General features: G+C 40.4%; 1 protein-coding gene across 1 annotated transcript in view; it reads left to right on the top strand.

Moving 5' to 3' along the window:
* adgrv1 (adhesion G protein-coupled receptor V1) overlaps positions 1 to 21,939 on the top strand; it is a 127,286-nt gene that overhangs the window by 26,715 nt on the left and 78,632 nt on the right. The window contains exons 11-42 of the mRNA XM_037680666.1: positions 214 to 390; positions 544 to 767; positions 1,806 to 1,932; positions 2,376 to 2,561; positions 2,783 to 2,963; positions 3,647 to 3,810; positions 3,900 to 4,023; positions 4,150 to 4,410; positions 8,138 to 8,264; positions 8,432 to 8,655; positions 8,743 to 9,477; positions 10,626 to 10,999; positions 12,807 to 12,986; positions 13,365 to 13,545; positions 13,716 to 13,909; positions 14,000 to 14,120; positions 14,384 to 14,468; positions 15,198 to 15,333; positions 15,419 to 15,784; positions 15,873 to 16,116; positions 16,233 to 16,448; positions 16,562 to 16,777; positions 16,865 to 17,109; positions 17,204 to 17,385; positions 17,474 to 17,972; positions 18,058 to 18,367; positions 18,496 to 18,705; positions 19,359 to 19,489; positions 19,656 to 19,755; positions 19,891 to 20,064; positions 20,146 to 20,309; positions 21,479 to 21,566. Of these exons, the coding sequence (XP_037536594.1) occupies positions 214 to 390; positions 544 to 767; positions 1,806 to 1,932; positions 2,376 to 2,561; positions 2,783 to 2,963; positions 3,647 to 3,810; positions 3,900 to 4,023; positions 4,150 to 4,410; positions 8,138 to 8,264; positions 8,432 to 8,655; positions 8,743 to 9,477; positions 10,626 to 10,999; positions 12,807 to 12,986; positions 13,365 to 13,545; positions 13,716 to 13,909; positions 14,000 to 14,120; positions 14,384 to 14,468; positions 15,198 to 15,333; positions 15,419 to 15,784; positions 15,873 to 16,116; positions 16,233 to 16,448; positions 16,562 to 16,777; positions 16,865 to 17,109; positions 17,204 to 17,385; positions 17,474 to 17,972; positions 18,058 to 18,367; positions 18,496 to 18,705; positions 19,359 to 19,489; positions 19,656 to 19,755; positions 19,891 to 20,064; positions 20,146 to 20,309; positions 21,479 to 21,566 (6,946 nt within the window). The remainder of the gene's footprint in view (positions 1 to 213; positions 391 to 543; positions 768 to 1,805; positions 1,933 to 2,375; positions 2,562 to 2,782; positions 2,964 to 3,646; positions 3,811 to 3,899; positions 4,024 to 4,149; positions 4,411 to 8,137; positions 8,265 to 8,431; positions 8,656 to 8,742; positions 9,478 to 10,625; positions 11,000 to 12,806; positions 12,987 to 13,364; positions 13,546 to 13,715; positions 13,910 to 13,999; positions 14,121 to 14,383; positions 14,469 to 15,197; positions 15,334 to 15,418; positions 15,785 to 15,872; positions 16,117 to 16,232; positions 16,449 to 16,561; positions 16,778 to 16,864; positions 17,110 to 17,203; positions 17,386 to 17,473; positions 17,973 to 18,057; positions 18,368 to 18,495; positions 18,706 to 19,358; positions 19,490 to 19,655; positions 19,756 to 19,890; positions 20,065 to 20,145; positions 20,310 to 21,478; positions 21,567 to 21,939) is intronic.

Below are 21,939 nucleotides of genomic sequence, written 5' to 3'. Positions count from 1 at the left end.
AAGAAAAGCCTTCTTGGCAGTCTTTAAAACCACAATAAGTCACACATTTGTGTGAGCTTCAGTACTTTACCATATAGTTACACACGTATCAAAAAGGTGATTAGGGTACACTTCAAAAATACTCAGACAGAAACAATCATCTTTAATGAACCAATTATTACAGGAACATACTAGTACTCAATTATCTTAGCTTTCTGTTTCATCTGTTTCCAGCTGAATACACTGGAGCTGGTTGATATCAGCCCAGCCATTCCATCAAACAGCCCAAGATTTGGGGGACCTCTAAACCTGACGTTGACTGTCACCCCTGACATTGCTAATGGTGAAATTGGCTTCATAAGTAACACCACAGTGGTGCTTTTTGAACCAGAGGACAGCAACGCAACCATGGTAAGTCATGCTTGTACAATCAGTTTTGCAATGCCACATAAACAAGTTTCCATTGTCTATTTTTTTTCCTGAAACTTTTAAAACATGGTTCAGCATTTATATATTTAGCATTATGTATGTCAGCATGTATTATTTTATTGATCTTTGGTGCAGATTAGCCTCCCTCTGCGGCGGGATGGGACAGATGGTCAGGCTGTGGTGTTCTGGAGTCTTCAACCGACTGGAGCTAATCGTGAGGATGTCACAGTTAATGACCTGAGGCCATTTAATGGCTCCATTGTCTTCCTCTCCAAGCAGAGTGATGCCTTCATCAATCTCACTGTCATGGCTGACGATATCCCTGAAGTTAACGAAACCTTACTGCTCACTCTAGATAGGTAGGTAGAAGTTATAGCTGTGTACATGTCATTGTTATTATTCGTCATTGAGGTGCCTCGGACCCACACAATAAGTTTCATATAACATCTAGATGTCTGTGTTGTGATTTTAAAATAATTTATATTGAGTGTTTGGGGCTGTGGGGCATGATGGGAGCTTCATCTGTTCTTATGAGAACTGTGACTTTCTCTCAATCCCACTCCTCCACTGCAGGGTGGAGGCTGCACACTTTACATTGTACTTTGGGTAAGTGGAGAGTGTAGTGAACCTGGGGCTTTTGTGTGACTTGAATCAGGTCCTTGTTTTTTGGAGAAGTGCCCACTTCTAGGTTTAGAAACAGGGATAAGGGGGACGTGGATTGAGTTAGGCAGTGGGGTTTCTGCAAAAAGTGAATAAAAAGGAGAGTTTTTTTTTCACTGGGAGCATAAATAGAGCACCTTCTTAATGTGTTGTTGCTCCAAATTAACCAGCCTTGATTGCATTGCCTTTTAAAGATGTTTGTGTTTTTATGCGTGCAGCTCCTTTGCTGTGACTGAAGTGCTTCAATACGTTTTTGTACGCCGTTTCTTTGTAATGCCTGTTATATTATGCTTGCTGCTTGCTTGGCTCCAATTTTCTCAGCATACACACATACACACACACACACACACACACACCCCTGTGGAGTTTATAGATGCAGACACACAGTTGATTGGCATTGTTATTAAAAGTGGTTTAAACAGCAGGAGTTGAGCGTATGGTGTTTATGAATGTGCATCAGATAATACAAGGAATGCATTAAGAAATTCAAGTTGACCCATTGTTACTATTGTTGCTGAAAGTTGCTGTGTTTGAAAACCCTCAGCTGAAGCAGAAGTTCAACAAACTGCCACGAGAGAGTCACTACAATTCCAACCTGATGTTTATTAGTTTTCCATGCTTTTACTAAAAGCAGCTCAAGAACGGATAGATTAAATAAACTCTACTGTACATTTTCTCTTATATGTGCATGTACCTAATTCTGCTTTTCTGGGTGTGCTTGTGATTGTGTGTTCTAGGAGTAATGTTGAGAATCAGATCCTGAAAGCTGGCTTTACCAGCAGAGGAATTGTTATCATGGAGAACGATGACCCAGGAGGAGTGTTTGAGTTCTCGCAGTTCTCCAGAGGTCCCTGGTTCATAAATGTGAGTTAAAGTCTAACACAGTAACAAAAAGACTGCACTGCAGTCAATCAAGGTCACAGTGTTTAACAGACATTTACAGGACTGTTGGGCATTATGTAAGCAATATGTGACTTTGCTGTATCCCTTTTGATTTGCAATTAATTTACCATAATTACAGCTGAGATTTTGTGTTTTGATTTTCAAACATGTTTAACCTCTTGCTATTTTTCCCTAAACTTTCACATTTGTACAAATACATGAAATATATTATTAAAAAAATATATATCTCAAATGCCATTAGAAAAAAAAAATCATAGTTGTAGAGCTGTCTTTTGTGTTTGTTTTTATAAATTATTATAAAACTGAATAAAATTAATCTATAATTTCCAAGATTGAATAAGTTAAGCCCATTGAAATATTATCCTTTTTTCTGGTTTTGTGATATTTGTACATTTTAAATCAAGGAAGGTGAGACTGTGGAGCTGCACGTGGTCAGAGCTCAGGGACAACTTCTAAAGCAGCTGATACGATATGCTGTAGTGCCCTCAGGCAGTGCTGAATTCTACGGTGCTACGGGCATCATGGAGTTTAAACCTGGGGAGAGAGAGGTGGTAGTGGCTCTGGTCGCGATAGCTGATGGGGTACCTGAGGTAAGAACGTGAGAAATAAATAAATAATTAAATCTTATTTGTAGTTGTCAAATTTTGTCAACATGAAAAATTATGTAAACTTTTTTCCTCAACAAATCAAAGTCCAGCAGTAGCATACAAATGCAAAAAAATACTTAATACATTTGATTTTAAGTATGTATGCACATGTTTGTGTTTGATTTGATTTTACGAAATCTTTTTGTGTAATGTCCTGTTTGCAGCTGGACGAGACGTACTCTGTGGTACTCAGTAGCTACAGCACTCCACCCAGTCGCCTCGGCAACTATAGAGAAGTTAACATCACTATACGGAAAAACGACGACCCCTTTGGGGTAATTGAATTCATCAAGTCAGGGCTAACAGTGACCATCAATGAGAGCAAAGGGGATGTAATCTATCAGGGTAAATGGAATACAGATTCTTTATTATGTCAAGTAAACTCTATCAACACCATCTGTTCAGTAATTGTCATGTGCATGTTAAGAAAAGCAGCATGGTGGCGCAACTGGTAGAGCTGCTGCCTCAGCGAGCAGGTCCTTGGTTCAAAACCCGGTCCAGGGGCCTTCTGGGTGGAGTTTGCATGTTCTCTCCGTGCATGCGTGGGTTTTCTCCGGGTACTCCAGTTTCCTCCCACAGACCAAAAACATGCATGTTAGGCTGATTGGTAACTCTAAATTGTCCCTAGGTGTGAGTGAGAGAGTGAATGGTTGTTTGTCTCGTTTGTCTCTATGTGACCCTGTGATGGACTGGAGACCCGTCCAGGGTGTACCCCGCCCCTCACACAGTGATTGCTGGACATGGGCACCAGTGACCCCCGTGACCCAAAATGGAATAAGCGGGTAAAGATAATGGATGGATGGATGGATGGATGTTAAGAAAAACTGAGCTCCCTCTATTCTTGTGAATTAAGTGTTTTTATGAACTTGTAAGACTAAAAGTCTTGAAAAATTCCCTACTATCTTGAATACATCACATTTACTGTTAACAAGACCAACTACAAAACTGTACTAATAAAACCATGAAAAGCTATCAGACAGAAAGGTGCATGTTTTTCCCTGAACCTCATCTATTCTCTGTTCCTGCAGCTGTGTACCACATAGTGAGGAACAGGGGTCACTTTGAAGAAGTGTCAGTGTCTTGGTTCATGGAGCCAGCCTTGTCCGGAGATGTTACCCCCCTCCGTGGCAACATTACATTCAAAGAAGGAGAATACTTGAAAAACCTCACCGTGTTCTCTGTACCTGATGAGGTAAAACATCAAGTTGAACTTGTATATACATTCAGTGATCCTAACTATGTTTTTTTTCTTATATATTATTTCTTGTTTTGTTGTTTTAGATTCCAGAAGACATTGAAAATTTCACCATCGTCCTGTCAAATGCAACAGGAGGAGCAAGACTGGGAAACGTACTAAGTGCCATTTTATCTATTAATAAGAATGATGACCCTATTTACTTTTCAGGTAATAAATTAGTCAAGGATCACCTGATCAGCTGTAGTACGTTTTGAGTATCACAGCTACAATAACTCACCTGTCTCTCCTTTGTGGCATCTCTTTCCCTTTTCCACACTTCCACGCTCACCTCAGAGCCAGTCATTGTGCGTGTTCATGAAGGAGGCGTTGCCAACTTTACTGTCCTGAGGGCAGGCCGGGCTGACTTTGTGACTTCAGTGATGTATCGAGTGGCTTACGGCAACGCATCACCAGATGACCTCACTGTTCTGAGTAATGGCACGTTGCTGGTTTATGGTGTGGGAGAATGGATGAAGAACATATCTGTAGCTGTTGAAGATGATGACATACCCGAGACGGATGAAACATTTTACATTATTCTCTATAATGCCACTGGTGAGTGTAGGATTCCTTTTGAATTAAGGTGAAGGGCCTGGCATACTCCATCCAAAGCAGAACAGTTTACTTGCAATCACGTGGTTGTGGGATGTTCATTTTCATACACACCTTTCATAGTCCACAAGATACGGGTGCAGAGCTATTGGAAAACCCCTCCCATGGCGGTATATGTCATTGCATAGGTTTCTTCCCACCAGGGTTTCCAGTCTGTGCCCACATCTGCCGTCTGGCCACTTATCTATCATGAAGAAAGCACCACACTTTTCAGCAGACAAACTCCTCCATGCACAATGTCTGCATGATCTCTATCCAGGAGTTGACTAATTTAGCGTGTTTGAAGAGTCATGCAGCTAAAAGTCTGAGTGCATTTCCACATTGACGAACATCTACATAATTCTGACCAATCACACAATACTTGGCGCATACACCTGTGAGAAAAAGTTCACTTGTGTCGAGAAGTGGCAGATGACGCTACTCTGAGAACAAATTAACGACTTTTGTCACTTAACTACGTCAACGAGAGCTGATTTCACTGCTTCAAGTGGAGGATGCAGGGCCCTTGAAGGAGATTAGAGCAGGTGTGTTCTCTGAGTCCAAGACAAAAGTAAACGAAGGTGTTTAATTTACTCGTTCAGTAAAACTAGAATAAAAATCCATACTTCTAAAGTGCTGAGTTAAATTTGAGTTTGAGTGTTGGGCACTAAAAAGTCCAGTATTTATTTAAATGGTTTCTCAAGTAAGGCACTGATATTCATTCTGTGATGTCATACTTACCTGTTTTGTTTTTCTGTGTTGCTAAAGGCAGCTGTTCCTCTACTTTACCTGCTGTGAGCTTTGAGAAAGTTTAATAACGTCCATTGGCTGTAACTCCAAACTTGACTTGTTGAGCTTTCTGAACTTGAACTTGTATTTGTATTTAATTTAGTTTTGGGATGTTTTGGGATGGCAGCACGGTGGCGCAACTGGTAGAGCTGCTGCCTCTCAGCGAGCAGGTCCCTGGTTCAAATCCCGGTCCGGGGGCCTTTCTGGGTGGAGTTTGCATGTTCTCTCCGTGCATGCGTGGGTTTTCTCCGGGTACTCCGGTTTCCTCCCACAGTCCAAAAACATTCATGTTAGGCTGATTGGTAACTCTAAATTGTCCCTAGGTGTGAGTGAGAGAGTGAATGGTTGTTTGTCTTGTTTGTCTCTATGTGGCCCTGTGATGGACTTGCGACCTGTCCAGGGTGTATCCCGCCCCTCGCACAGTGATTGTTGGACATGGGCACCAGCGACCCCCGTGACCCAAAAAGGAATAAACGGGTAAAGAAAATGGATGGATGGATGGATGGTTTTGGGATTCTCTCAAGGAAATAAAATATCCAAAAACCTCAAAGTCAAAAATCTGAGCAGGGCTATCTGACAGTCATTATTTATAAATTTGCAGCTCTTGCAATTTTTTTCCATTTATTTTATCCATCTATCCATCTTCTACCGCTTATCCGTAATTGGGTCGCAGAGGCAACAGGTCCAAATGAGGAACTCAGACATCCCTCTCCCCGGCGACACTTTTCAGCTCATTCTGGGGGACGCCGAGGTGTTCCCAGGCCAGAGAATGTACACAATCCCTCCAGTCACTTCTGGGTCTACCCTGGGATATCCTACCAGTGGGACATGTCTGGAAAACCTCTAAAGGAAGGCCCACCTGGCATCCATCTCACCTGATCTTGCCGAACTTCCCCTCAGGTGGTGGGCCCACATGTTGCTGGCTCCCTTGAGCTTTCTTTGAGGTTGACCCGGCCAAGCCCCAGGAGCCAAAGCTCGACCACAAGGCGCTCGGTAACGAGACCCCCCCCCCCCCCCCCCCCGCGCCCCGCCTGGAGGTGCCCCGGTTTTCTTTCTCTGGGCAAGGTTTCCTAATGCTCTCCCATCGATGGTTATTTTCATCATAATCATTTTCATAATTTATTTTATAAAAACGTTAATTAATTTTACTTTTTTATTGTTGGGTCCACTTAGGACCTCTAAATACCTTAATGGCACTGACAGTTTGTCACCAGCTCTATGAATGTTACATTAGAAATGTGTCATGTCTCAGTCAGTACTGTTCCCTTGGGATTCTGAAAACAGTTTTTTCCAATTAATAAAATCCTCGAAAGCTTCGTTTTTCATTTTACTTAAATGTGACTGAGATGACACTAGTCATCATGGCTCATCTCGTATTAACAGAAACACCCTCTCCTCTGTTGTATATGTTAAGACTTCCATGTTTGGTAAAAATAGTGAACCCAAGATGCAGATCCGAACTCAAAGACTCAAAGATAAAATAAAGAAATTAATTTATTAACAAAAATAAAAACTGATGAGGCAGCAACAATACTCACAAGAGAAAAATCGGGAAAACTTGAAGGAAACAAACATGAATGGCTTATACAGCGTAACGCACGGACAAGGAAGTAACATGACACTGAATTTAAAGAAACACTAATGGCAGACAATGGCAATGTCTTTTCTGGAGAAAGACAATGAGAATCAGGTGAGAGTGGGGGTGCAGGAGTTAAGAACACACTGGCGAGAACACACTGGAAGAAGCTTAGACACAAGTAAAAGAAATACAAGAATCACAGAAAACTAAATAAATAACACAAAAGACACAGATCATGACAAAAAACAGGAACAACAAGGTTTTTTACAATTGCCTATCATAGCGCCACATCCCATCTTTCTTTTTTAAAGTATTGTCTTACATGCACTACAGTAAAATGTTTGTCAAATAGACTGTATACATACTTTACAAAGTTGGGAGTACTGTAGATGCCAGCAGTATCTTAAAGATAGAATCTGGCAAGTTGTACTTTTTTGGAATATGAGTCCCGCCTTTTCTCATACACACGCTCATTGTGTCACATGATCTTGCTTTTAAGCACAACATAACTAATTACAGCTAAATGTATAAGAACATTTTATATTTACAATACAACAGCAAGATAAAAGCTAAGTGAATCAACATTTTTTTGTTCTATTGAGGGCAGTGTTCCTTTTGTTTACATGGAGGGGGCAGGACTTAAAACTTATACTAAAACCAGCTGACATGGAAGATCGGTCCAGTTCTGGCAGCAACCTCTGATTTCCCATCAGAGGTCTGGATATATATACTTTTTTGTTAACACCCAAGCTAAAATGTACAATTATCAAACTTTCTAAGACTGTGAGTGTCACTCCAATGACCTCTGCCTGTTCAGTGACTGATGAGTAATGAATTGGTGTGTTCCTGGTTTATGTCAGGGTATTGTCCTTACCAAGACTGACTTAAAACCAATAACCACAATGTTTGAAGACAGCCACCACATACTGAGGCTTGACATTCTTACCATTGCCCACTTAAGTAGAAATAAACGTGATGCAGCATGCCACTGGTCTGGCAACTTCAAGTATGAAGTTAAGCTTTTGTAACTATTCATTTTCAGTTAAATACATCTCTCATTTTTTTAGTCTTAGATAGTTTAATAATAATCTACTCAAGCAAGTTTTTAGACTTCTTTTGCACCAACACTGAAAGACTTTGTTGCTATGGGTATGGTATGCTATGTTGATGAGGCAACCCCCCTCCAGTGCATGAAATTGAGAACAACAATACCAATATTGTTCGTGCAGTCCATGTTAGTTTTATCTGTCAGTTTGTAAGATTTATATTATGTTGCTTTATGTTCAGCTCTAACCTAAGTAATATATATATTTGTGCTCACAGGCGATGCTGTTGTGTACGGAGCAAACACAGCTACAGTAGTGATTGAGGCCAATGATGACGCCAATGGAATTTTCTCTTTGGAAAGTGTAGAAAAATCTGTTGAAGAGGGAAAAACCAATGGTTTTAAGTAAGATTTGTTTCTTTTTACAAAATGTCATAATTTAAAAATTCATATTCCTATTGTTTAAAAATAATTGATTCAAATTAAACTGTTTGTTCCTATCATTAAACTCCAAGGTTTATTATTTTGAGTTTTTACTTGTATCCAAATGCTTTTATTTTGTTCTGTTACAGTGTATTACGAGCAAAGGGCCATTTTGGTAATGTAACAGTCTTCTGGCAGCTGTTTGCCAATGACTCAGTAACTCCTCTTGAAGAAAGCCAGGAATTTACAAACACATCAGGCTCCATCACCTTTGCTTTGGGGCAAGAAACCAAGCCCATCATCCTGGAGGCCATCTCTGATAAACTTCCAGAGTTTAATGAGTTTTTTGTCCTCAGACTGATAAATATTTCAGGTGAATAAATGAAACTAACTTCGAATTCTATCAGGTTTGCTTTATTGTTGTGAAAACTTTGTAACTCCAGTTTACCATTTCTTTCAGGTGGTTCCCCAGGGGGTGGTGGACGACTGGCTGAGACATCTCTGAATGCCTCCGTTCTCATCCCATTCAATGATGACCCATTTGGTGTTTTTGCCATTGCTGCCACAAACCTGGACCAAGAAGTAGCTGAAGATGTCCTCTCCAAAGATGATATGACTGACGTCACATCGTTCACCATTGTCCGACAGCAGGGCACTTTTGGTGATGTGCGAGTTTCCTGGGAGATCTTGTCTGAACAATTCCCACAGGGTCTTCCTCTCATGGATGATCTGCTGCTTCTAGCTTCTTTTCCTAATGTGGTTGAGCTCAGGCCTTTTGCCAGGAGACCCCACTCAGCCACAGATGCTCGTTTTTTTTCTGGGCTTCCAGGAGCTTATGGGACCATCTCCCCTGAACATTCACCTGCTGCTATTGGTAACTTCACCTTCTCAGCTTGGCTGGTGCCCACAATAAACACTGATGGCTTCATAATGTCCAAAGGAACCAGAAATGGGAGCTTGTATTATGGAGTGAAGGTCCATATTAATCAGTCACATGTTACAGTGATGCTGTACTACACAACTACAGGCTCAAATATTACCCAGTTAGCCAGGGCCACTGCTGAGAAATTTGTGGAACAAAATACATGGCTATATGTCATCATAACATGCGATGACGGGATTGTTGAGTTTCTTTTGGATGGGACTTCTATACCTGGGGGACTGAAAAGCATCAAAGGAGAAGGCATCACTGATGGTGAGCTGCTTTATAACATATTTAATAGTTATTTCTTAATTTCTCTAGCTCAATTTTAGAGAGACTTTTCCATGTATGATTGTAATTCATGCAACTGTTTGCTGACACACACCTACTGGATTGATTGACAGGTCGCGTTGTGGATCCGACTCGTGGAAAAAAATTAATAAATAAACGACAGCTGCAAAAAAAAGTCTCGTATAACTCTATAATGTGTCCCTATAATATTTTGAATTAGTTTTACAATTTTATTTGAGGATCATTACTTGGCCTCACATGCACGTCTGTCTCAAAAGCAGACCTCTGCATTTATTAAAAATAACAAAAATGTGGTGATATGACCAATTAATTTAAAATTTCAGTTTCAATTTCATCATTTCAAAATGTTTTGCATATGCTTAAAACTATCTTGATAAGCTATTTCTCAGCTGTTTCTCATTTTGTCCACAATCAGCAAAGCCTAAGTTGTAATGTTTACTGTAAATGTATGTGGACCTCCCCACTCATGTACCTTTCAGTTGCTACCTCATTGTTCTGCACTGCTGGGACTTTTCAATGCTTGAGTGGCTGCAAAGCCTCTGTATTGTTGGACATTATTACTGCTGAAAGGAATCAGTCGGCATCTTCTTTAACAAAAAAAAAGTTCTAGGACAAAAAATGTTGATGCCTCTTTGCTACTTCCCATCACAGAAGATGTATACTGTAGATAAAACATGAAGTTAGGTCGTGTTATTGTTTCCAGTAGAATACTCGGTTCACAGATGAACTGTTTTCTGCTTGCTGACTGTTGCGAATTGGCTGAATTTGGCTGTCAATGTCCAAGTACAGGAAGTAATTGACATGAGACGTGTAAGTGCATTAATGAGTAATGAGAGTGAACTGGACCAAGGCATCTGATGGCCTTAATCAAGATTCTTCTTGTGATAGAATTAAACCAATACAGCAGAATTACTTCCACAGTTCATTTCTGTCAGTCTTATTTTATGAGTTTGTCTTAAGTGAATCCAAAGTTCTGGAAAAGCTGTGTTTAATTATTCAATATAAATTTAGATGTGATTTAAAAAAAAAAATCAAATACCTCTAATGAATGGTTTCTGTTAATGTTAGAAAATAATGTGGAGTTTTATTTTTAATTGTTTCCGCTCCAGGACCTGCTTCGGTGTTTATCGGGTCAGATGTTGAAGGTGAACAGCGCTTCACTGGCCTCCTCCAGGATGTCCGCCTGTACCACACAAAGCTTAACCACAGCCAGATTTATGAACTCCACGCTCAGCCCCCTAAAACGGACTTGCGGAACATCTCAGGTTACCTGCGGTACTGGCAGGATGAGAGGCAGAAGTCTTTTGTGGTGGAGGTCCGGGACGATGACGTGGAGGAGGGAGAGGAGGTATTCTATCTGCAGCTGGTAGCTGTGCAGGGTGGAGCTCGCCTTCCCTTTCCCAGACCTACTGCTGTTTTACGAATCATGAAGAGTGACAATGCCAACGGGCTTTTTGGGTTCACCGGTGCGTGCATACCTGATGTAAGTGCAGAGTATTTGCTTGGCTGATAATCGGTTTTCAAACCATTAAAGGACATTTTCCACATGTTGTATAGCATGCAATCTGAAGAGTCCTAAATATTTCTGCCAAGAAGAACTAAATGATAAATAATTCAACAATATCAAAAAATCACAATTGCTTTGTTATTTTGGAAAATTTCATGGCGATTGATGAGAAAACATTTATTTCATTTATTTTTAAAGCTTCTTCAGGCTGAATGTGAATTGTCAGTGTACAGTTATTTTGAGGTCTCTCAAACATGCTTTACTTGGTTTATGTCTAAACTCGAACTGGGTCTTGTCGGGATCATTAAAGAGTACCTTAAAGCCATCCCATGTGATTCCTTACAGGTTGTTCTTGAGGGTTTCTCTGAAATGTAAACTTTTGCACATGAAAGAGGATGAGCTTATGTTTTCTATGCATATGTTTGTCCACTATACTGATCAATCTTCTAGCCGTGATGCAGGAAAATGTCCCTCACAGCCTGACGCTGCTTTAACCGTGTTTGACAGAAGGGATGTAATAATGGCACAATGTTCAGTTCTCGGCTCCTATTTTTGATTGTGTGGAGAATTTAGTTCAGTCGTCATTGACAAGAGGGTGACAGGGTTCGCTCTAATGCAGTGGTTCCCAACCATGGTCCTTGAGGAACACCATCCTGCATGTTTTATTCGTTTCCTGCTCCAACACACCTGATTCAGTGATTTTATTACTTCGTCAAGTTCTGTCAAAACCTGTTAAGCACCCATTCATTCAAAGCAGGGAAACAACTAAAACATGCAGTATGGTGTTCCTCAAGGATCAGGGTTGGGAACCACTGTTTTTAATGAGTTTGATAAGAGCTGTCTGATATTTTAATGTGAGGAGTTACTTCCATCTGATCACTCACCCTTGAAGATCTGGCAGATGAAGTTTTGTCCAATTTCTACAAAGAAAAACTGGATCGCTTTGAAAGTGACTGTTTTTGGCTGCTTACTGTAGCCTAATCAATAAAAACAGCCAAAATGGTTTTGCTTTGTTGTGTGAAAATGTGTGTTTAGGAAGACGAGCTTAAAACTTAATCTTGACTATTTAAGAACGTCTGAATATTACTGGCACTATGAGTAAGTAGTTTTCAGTTGATTTACTTGTTTCAGTGTATTTTACTGTAAAACAATCATGTTTTTGCCATCTTTAAATACATATTGATCCATATTGTCAAAGTTGTAGTATTGTCATCGATGTCATCCCTTTCTGTCAGCACAGTAAATATATGCATAGATAGAAACACATGTAATGTAAACCACGGGTTTGTCAGTCACTGTGCTGCTGCATATTTCATCAGTCTGCATGCTTGGCTGCAGGGTGAGCGTGCTATCCCTTTTTAGTTGCATTGGATGAGTGGCTTCTGGTAGGGTGTCTCAGGTAAAGCAACAGCTGGTGATGCTGTGGAGGTCTGTCAGTCAGGGCATTCCTATGGAAGTGGATCTGGAGTTCCATCAGTGGATATGGGAGACCTTGCTCCTTGTTTCTATCAGCACAGCAGATGGCATAGCTTGAGACTGCATTCCATCAGAACAAGAACCATCCTTTGTTAAATTTGATATTTAACAATTATGACAGTCATATGGACAGTTCAGTGTACCGTTTTCAATTACGCTGTTGCTCCTTTGTCAACATAAAGGCTGGCTCACTTACTGTAATTAGAATAAACTACAGTAAACTGACACAATCTAAATAATGTTGAATTAATTCTCCATCAGTTTATAGAATAAAGTACGTAACTTGTTTTAATTCTTCTGCATGTAGACTGCTGAAGAAGGCTCCACCATCTCCTGTGTGATTGAGCGCACACGAGGATCACTGGATTATGTCTACGTAAACTACACTGTCACCCAACTAGGCAGCTTAAAAAATGACAGCCCAGCTCGTCAGGATTTTGTTAATGCGACTGGAGTCGTGCTTTTCAAGCCTGGAGTGCGCTTTGAGGTGAGCATAAGTCCTACATGAGGTGTAAAAAGCCCTACTGGTTTATCCAGGATGTGTTCAAACCAGTCTTTAAGGACGTATGGTGCACTGTATGTTTACTGTACATGGTAACTTTAGTTGTAAGTAAATTCCTGATGTCAACTTTAACAGCAGTCTTATGGTCATTCATCTGTTTTGTTTCTTAATAAACAGCCCCTCCTAGAGGTTGTTTGAATGGAAAGTTGCATGTAAAGAAACTCACTCAGGATAAAGATTATTAATGGTAAACAAACTGTGATATGTTATCCAGAGCCAGCCTAAACAATGTCCTGAATATGGTCTGTTTCTAAAGATTGTAGCAAGGACTGGGCACATAATGATTGCTGATCTGTCTTACAGGTTCTGAATCTGTTGGTGTTTGATGATAATGTCCCAGAGCTAGCAGAGTCTTTTCAGGTTGCCCTGGTCTCAGCAAAATCCAGTGATGGGAAGCCAGGCTCCACCCCCACCAGTGGTGCAAGCATCGATCCCAATAACTCTGTTAATATGATCACAGTCACAGCAAGTGACCATCCTTACGGTACTCTTTATGAAAAGACATTACTGTTGTACAGTGGTATTTAATCTATGGCATACTAAAACATGGGTATTTTTTTATTTGTTTTCATACTCTGCCTTTTCTCTTCCATCATACCACAATATTTTATTTTGCTTCCCATCACTTAATACACATACTATATCTTCATGCAGGCCTGCTCCAGTTTCAGCCAAGTCATCCACCGGATGGTTTGATTTCTCCAGCATTAGAACCAGTCCACATCACTGTCAGTGAGGAGGCTGGACAGATCCATCTACCAGTGGCCCGGGCCCAAGGCCTTTTGGGAAAAATTATGGTGGGATACAGGACTACACCCTTCACAGCATCCAGCCCAGAAGACTACAAGGTTCATGTTTCATTCCCAGTTTTATTATTTCTAATCCTGATTAGGTAGTGACAAATAATATTTTGAATGCTTCCCTATTAGGACTCGGAGGGCATGTTAGAGTTTTTACCAGGGGAGAGGTTAAAGTTCATCAACGTGACCATTGTGGACAATCCTGTCCCGGAGCTGGAAAAGATTTTTCGAGTGGAGCTCTTTAATGCTGATGGTGGAGGTGAGAAGTTTAAGCCATACTCTGAGCCTAGAGATCTTTATCTATGGAGTTTCCTGTTTTAGTATACAATTAAATGACCTTGCACTCTGCACCACTGTTTTGTGTGTTTTGTGTGTTTTGTGTGTGTGGTGCCCATTTGCTTCCTCTTATCTACATGTGTGACTACCTTCCAACTCCTTCCTATTTGCCCTTCGACCTCCATTCCTCTGGTGTGATTCTTACCTGGTCTGACACCCCCATGATCCTCATGTGGGGTCTGTCAGTGTATCGTTTTCTGCATGGTGAAGAGGCTGGTAGTGGGGAAGGTGACTCTAACTTCCTCCAACCGTCCTATCACCATCATGGTAAGTATTTCCTTTACTCCTGAAATAGTTTCTTATCTCTATTCATTTATTCCCAGTCTTAATTTTTTGATACATATTATTCTCACCTTAATTTGTGTGTGTGTGTGTGTGTGTGTGTTGGGGGGGGGGTGTGTAAGAGATATTCACAAGGGAAATGCAAATAACCTTTCACAGAGTCAACTAGGCAACCCTTAACAAAAAGTAGTACATTTGAAGTTTATTTTTGCAAGTATACTTTAAGATACTGTATAAGTATATCAAGTATACTACACACCATACTTGTAGTGTACTAGAAGTATACTGATTTAATACTTGTTTGGACTAAATTGGGACATTTTTATGCTATTTTTAAGTATATCAAATAAAGTTTATAAAAAGTAAACTTCAAGTACACTCCCTCGTTTTTAGAGTAAAATAAGTATACTTGCAGTACACTTAAATAAACTACTTTTTGCTAAGGGAAGTTTGAACTGTCTGAAGCTCCATGGTATTTTTCAAAGTCTGGATCGTTCTTAACTATCCACACACTTTGATTTAGCACCTATTTATGTCAAACTCTTTGTGTCTAAAGTTACTCTTAAAAGGATGTGTGTTTATAATTGGTCATTACAGTCAAAGTTCTGTATTAATCAGTAAATATTATTTGTCTTTTCTTTTAGTAGAAACACTGTAAAATGCAGCCCAAAAGTGGTAATTATTGGTAACCAGGAATTGTAATTTTCTGTGCAGCCAGTTTGGGAGCTGCATCTCGCATCGTGGTCACCATCGCTGCCTCTGATGATGCCCATGGCGTGTTTGACTTCAGTCCTCAAACTGTTTCTGTTAATGGAACAGAACCTGAGGATGGACGGGATTCTGTCATCCTGCAGGTCAGTGAAGTACACGATTTTTAGATCATGAGATGCCCCACGGACAACTGTGGTGAAACGTTTTCTTTTTTTTTCTCTTTCAAAGGTGGATCGTTCCTTTGGGGACCTTTCCAATGTAACAGTGTACTGGGAGGTTGATTCCAGGTCTGAGGGTGAGCTCCTCAGCAGATTTGGGAACATCAGCTTTGGTGTTGGGCAGAAGTCGAAGAATTTCACCATTGGCGTTGCCCAAGATGCGATCCCCGAGTTGGACAAAAGATACACTGTTACTCTGGTTAACGTTTCACATGGTCGCCTGGGTGTCAGAACATCTGCTACTCTGACTATACTCGCCAGTGATTATCCTTATGGTGTTTTTGTATTTGCCAATGCAACAAGGTCTATTCGGCTTCCTGAAGCTGATGTCACTGTTTCCCTCACTGTCCTAAGACTGAAAGGCCTCATGGGTCAGGTGTGTCCAAATACAGACACAGAATAAACAACAATAGATGCTTTACAAGTAACACTTGTATCAGTTTCCATCATTTCTATCCATACAGGTACGAGTAACATATGGGACACTAAATGAGACAGATCCACAACCTTACAGCACCCCTGGGGTGGGCCGTGCAACCGAGGGGAAGGATTTTGTTCCTCTGATGGATTCTGTTGTGTTTGTAGCCAATCAGACTGAGGCAAATATCACCCTTAGAGTGCTAGATGATGAGGATCCAGAACGAGACGAATCAATCTTTGTGAAATTGATCAGTGTTCATCTGATCAAAGGAGAGCAGGAGAGACTAAGTATGTGACCAACACTCTCACTAAGTGGACAACTTTAATTGAATGAAATTATTTGAGACATACAAAACATGTAGTTGAACAGTACTGCATTTAACATATAAAATATCTTCTTTCAGTTTTAAATTCTCCCTCTCTGGGCTCTATGACTGACACCATAGCCCAGGTAGTGGTGGAGGCCAGCGACGATGCTTATGGAATCCTTCAGCTGTCAGCTTCTGCTGTCAGTGTGGCCGAACATTACGTTGGGCCCATTATTAATGTCACACGTGTTGGGGGGATTTTTGCTGATGTATCTGTCAAGTTCAGAGCAGTGCCTGTGACCGCCACAGTTAGTAAGTCATGAAGACACGAAGCATGAGTTGAAAAATCAAACCTCTGCTCCATGGTTGGTGTGTGAGCAGGCAGGTTCCTGATTTTGAGTGTGTGCTTGTGTGTATCCGTGTAGGTGAAGACTACAGCGTAGCATCAACCGACGTGGTCCTTTTAGAGGGAGAGTCCAGTAAATCTGTGCCCATCTACGTTATTAATGATGTGGTGCCTGAGCTGGAGGAGACCTTTATTGTTGAGCTGCTCAACCAAACAACTGGGGGTGCTCTCCTGGGAGAGCTCACACGTGCCATCATCACCATACTGCCTTCTGATGACCCTTTTGGGGCCTTTGGTTAGTAGTTATCATTCAACATCTTTTAGCTTATTATACTGTTTTTAGCAATTCCTCTTTGTTGATCTTTATTTTATACTTACCCAGTTTTCCAGGCTCTTCCAGTTACAGTAGAGGAGCCAGAATCCAACTCTGTTGAGGTCCCACTTCCTGTTGTGCGCAAAGCTGGTACTATTGGCACAGTGGCAGTCCAATGGAGGGCGACTGTTAATGGTAAACTAGCAGAAGGGGACATCAGACCCACATCAGGAGAGGTTAAATTTGCTCCTGGAGAAACCATGAAGACACTGAAAGTGGAGATTTTAGCAGATGACATACCTGAAATTACAGAGGTGAGCCCATGAATGATCTAAAAGGTAAATTAAATGGCTTTAGAAATGTTGATTTTTAGCAACAACATTTACTACACTTTGTTTTCTTTTCTAGATTATTAAAGTAGAGCTAACTGGTGCCAGTAATGGAGGAAACTTGGGAGCCGATACATCTGTTAACATAATAGTGCCTGCCAATGACAACCCTTATGGGACAGTTTACTTTGAACAGTCTGTTTATCATGTTCAAGAGCCACTGGAGGGAGTTTACAAAGCTAATATTACTGTCCGCCGGAGGTACTTTTGATATATCTTCCATCGTCATGTTTTAAGCATATTTTGAATACTTTGCTCATTTTACTGCTCTTTCCTTTTCCATGCCCAGTGGGGGTCACTTTGGTCGATTGGACATCCAGTACAGCACATCTGAGATTGATGTTGTTGGCTTGACTCAGACTAATGGCCAGAACCTGTTGATGTACTTCAACCCTCCAAAGCCAGGTGTTCCAGCCAATACACCCCGTATAAAATTTAACATCACAGGTCAGGTAGATCCCGTGGCTGCCTGTGCTGCTGCATGTTTGAGAGAGCGTGCCTGCCAGGCCTTCACTCTGTCTTCAGCTGTGACCCTGCCGTCCTGCTCATGGGTGACCTCAGGGGTTGAGCAGCTGGCCTCTGAAAGTCAGGCATTTACCTATATTAAAAACTCTACTGCAGCTGCTGTGTTGTTTAGCTCCCAGGCTATGGCAGGAAGTGATTACTCCCCCATGACAGCTCAAAGTGCCTACATGGATGATGGATCAGGAGTTGCCAACGTTACAGTTCTAATTTTGACTGACACATTCCCTGAAATGGACGAGAGTTTCATGGTACATATATTAAAGGTAAAACCCATTAATATGTATGGACTTTTTGTCACATGGTTACAAAAACTGCATAATAAGTAAATTTCTCCTGTGTTATTCCAAGGTAGAGCTGGTAAATTTGACGGTGTCACAGAAGAACTTGCCCTCGATCGGTCAGCCAGCCAAAGCTGTAGTCACCATAGGAGTGAATGGAGATGCTTTTGGTATATTTTTGATTTACAGTCTCAGTCCTAATGCTACAAATAATGGACTGTTTCTGGAGGTTCGTGAAGGGCCTCCAGTTGTGGTGCCACTGGTTATAGAGAGACGAGGAGGGAATTTGGGCAGAGTCACTGTGGAGTGGAGATTTGTTGGAGGGAAAGCCACGTCAGGTGCTGACTTCAATGGGACTGGAGGAACTCTGGTCTTCGATGGTATGTGCATATTTCTGAGTTAGCTCTTTTGTTGAAATGTCAGTAAAGGGTCAGTAACAATTAGAGTTCTTGGAAAATGACCATGTACACATAATCAATGTTTGTACCTTTTCCTCATCTGTCCATAGGTGATCTTAAGAAGACCATTGAGATAGCAATCAATGATGATTCTGAACCAGAAGACAATGAGAGCCTCATGATTGGTCTTGTTAACACAGCCGGAGGAAGTCGAATTCTGCCCAGCTCGGACACTGTAACCATAGTGATACTGGCTAACGACAATGTGGCAGGGATAGTGGGATTCCATTCAGCCTCACGTTCTGTCATTGTCAGGGAAGGTGGGTACTGGAGGAGTATTTGCTGGAGCAGCAACAAGTAAACTATTCACGTCTACACATTTTGTCAGCTGCATGGTGTATTTTACATGTCTAAATGTGTTCTCAATATTTGATAGTTTTATTTTATAATAAAGTCACAGCTCAACTTTTTGTGTATATAAACTGCCCTGCTTCATTTGACCCCAGTGATTGCACTTGGTAAAAGCGATTTGGTACAAATTGTTTCAGTTTGCAAAAAGTCACAATTTCAGTCTGCAGACTTTCAGAAACAATGCTCAGACAAGAAGAATTTCTGCAACACACACTCCTGTCACTGGAAATGGGTTCTAATTATGTATGAATGTGAAAGTCAGTAAAGCACTTCTGTTGATGGAGCCATGCTGCAACAGTCAGACCCTGCAGATGGCATTATCATAAATTATATATGCATAAGTTGAAGTCTGTATAGTTTAATCTTGAATGGCATCTACTAACATCAGTAGCAAAGGAAAGGATTTAAGTTAGGAAAGAAAATGTTCATTCTTTAAAGGCTTAACGAGAAAATATTGACTCCGATTTTCTGATCAAAACACATTTTAAAATAGAAATTAAATCGTCAAGTTGCTTTTGCCCTTGCATATATTTAAAATGGAAGCTTTACTTTCATATTACAGGTGAAAAACTGTCCTTATTGGTGGTGAGAACAGCTCCTGGTCTGGGTAATGTCACGGTGGACTGGGCTGTACAAGGTCCTCTCGTACAGCGGACCTTCTCTCAAATCTCAGGCACACTTTTCTTCACTGAGGTAAATGATACAGTGTTTAGTCGTGTTGTAGTTTCAGTCCTCACTGTGTTGTTTTCTTTGTTTTTGGCACAAATCAGCATGGTTGCTGTAAGGGTAATTGAGTTAAGTGCCCATTTGTAACTTTGCATTTCCAGCAGATGCATTATGGTTTTGCTGTTTGTTACAGGGACAGCAAAATAAAACTATCCTCCTGCAACTTCTGGATGATGCCACACCAGAGAACAAAGATGAATACAGAGTTTTACTGTCAAACATACAAACATTTGGTAATTTATGAATATATATCTTTTTAGCAGCCCTATATACACACACACATATATAAACAAACATGAATTGATCCTATGTATACAACTGTAAAATCACTTTAATTGTAACTGAATAAGATCGTTGCTTCCCTGCAGGTGTAGGAGAAACAGGCCGTGCTGCCCTGATTAATATTGATGCAGTGCTTACTGTCGACACCAGTGATCAGCCCTACAGCCTGCTGACTATTGCCCCATCATCCCTCAGGGTAACCACTGAGGAACGGGACCACGTCATAAACATCTACATCAACAGGGGGGTTGGAGCCTCAGGTTTGTTTGTTCTTTTTGATAAATCAACATTATCACATTGGTTTCAATTTTGGGATATTGGACTCACATATTTTGATTTAGGTGTGGTGAATATTACCTATGAGGTAATAAGAGGTTCCTTACAAAACCTGTCTGTGGTGGAGGGGGCTCTGGCTGATCCAGGACGAGACTTCATCGCTGGTGTTGGTTCTGTGATCCTTCAAGATGGACAGACCTCAGTTGGCATCCCTGTTACCATTCTGGAGGTTTAAAAACAGTCTTTCATGTTCCTATTTTTATGTTTATAAATCATAATTAAATGTTCACTGATATATTCTTTTATTGCGCGTCAACAATTTCTGCTGCCCACGGATAGCTAACAAGACAAAGTGGATCATTTTGTGGCTTTACAGTGTTAACTTGTTTGAACAAAAAGCAAAAATCATCATTTTAACTAGGGAAACTGCATTTTCTGGTGAATGCGGTGAGATTGATGAGTGCTGTAAAACTTTACTGATTTCGCTGAAGAACCTGAAACGTGAGGTTTTAAAGCTGGAAGAAGCAGAACACTAGCTAAAAGCTAAAGCTTTTGACTTATTCTGCACGAGCCAAAAAATATGTTTGTTCAAGAACAAAGTTTGTTTTGATCAGGATATTTTATACTTCACACAAGACTCATGCACAGAACTTCCTGGGGAGACCTCGTTCCTCCCATTGCAGGACTGATTGCCTCCCACATGGGTCACCACTCTTCCATTTGACCTTTGCATGTCTATTCTTTTTATTTATTAATTTATTTTGACAAATTCTCTCTTCTGCATACAATGTTTCGGCTCCTTCTTTTTAACAAAGTAGCCACTGGTGTGCCTTATTACATACCTTTAAAGACGTATTATAGAGATTTTTGTACTTACTAACGGCCTCAGCCTACTGCTTGTCAAAACTATTCATTGCACAAACAAGAATGTAAACATTTAAATTTTAAATTCACACGCCCACTTCAGATTTTTGACCAGTCCTACTGCAAGAACTCAAATCAAGGCAGGGAGAAGAAAAGCGGTTGTTCTTTTCTCGCAGCCTGGAAAAGAGCATTTTTTCCTCATGCTTCTTGTGACGTATGTATCAACCATAAAGGGAGCAAAAGCACTAACAAAATACTTAAAGTAGCAATAGACCATAAGATAAAGTAACAAAGGCTATCTAGAGAATATGATTGATATATGAATGGCTAAAATAATGCAACTTCAACAGAAACAGTCTGAAATAAAACAAACAAACAAAAAAATAATAATTTTGATGCTGAATCAGCATTCATACAATAAACTATATATAACATATACTACCATACTAATCATATTGTTTGTTTTGCAAGCTTACCTACCTTTTGTCAGATTTATTTAAATGATGCATTTAAATTATTTTTTTTTCCCATCAGGATGACATTCCCGAGTTACAGGAGTTTTTCTTGGTCAACATAACATCTGCAGTACTCATCACAACCCTCACCACATATCCCCAACTAGGTATGGAAAACTTTAGGGAGTATTTATTAAACAGGTATTGATGAATCTCATTCATTTTTCTACTAGTTATTTTTCTGAAGTGTTGCACTGTTTTGTTTGCATAATGTTTAGAAATGTATTTTCTTTGTAAACTTTTCTTTTTTTTTCTCTTGTTTAATGAGCAGAAGTTGTATATTGCACTTTGTCAGATAATATGCACTTTTAGTTGTGCTTCAAATCTTCTTTAATGCATAGTAATCTTCTATAGTACAATCTGTTTTCAGTTCGCTGTAAAAAAAAAAAAAAAAGGCACTTCAAAGAAGCTTGTTGCTGCATTTCGGCTCCTAGTGTAAAATCTAAACCACAGTCCAGTTTATGAATGAGTAACCGTAGA

Source organism: Nematolebias whitei, chromosome 8, assembly GCF_014905685.2.
Source record: "Nematolebias whitei isolate Nwh7 chromosome 8, NemWhi1, whole genome shotgun sequence".
Lineage (NCBI taxonomy): Eukaryota > Metazoa > Chordata > Actinopteri > Cyprinodontiformes > Rivulidae > Nematolebias > Nematolebias whitei.
This window is presented reverse-complemented; position numbering and strand designations above follow the sequence as displayed.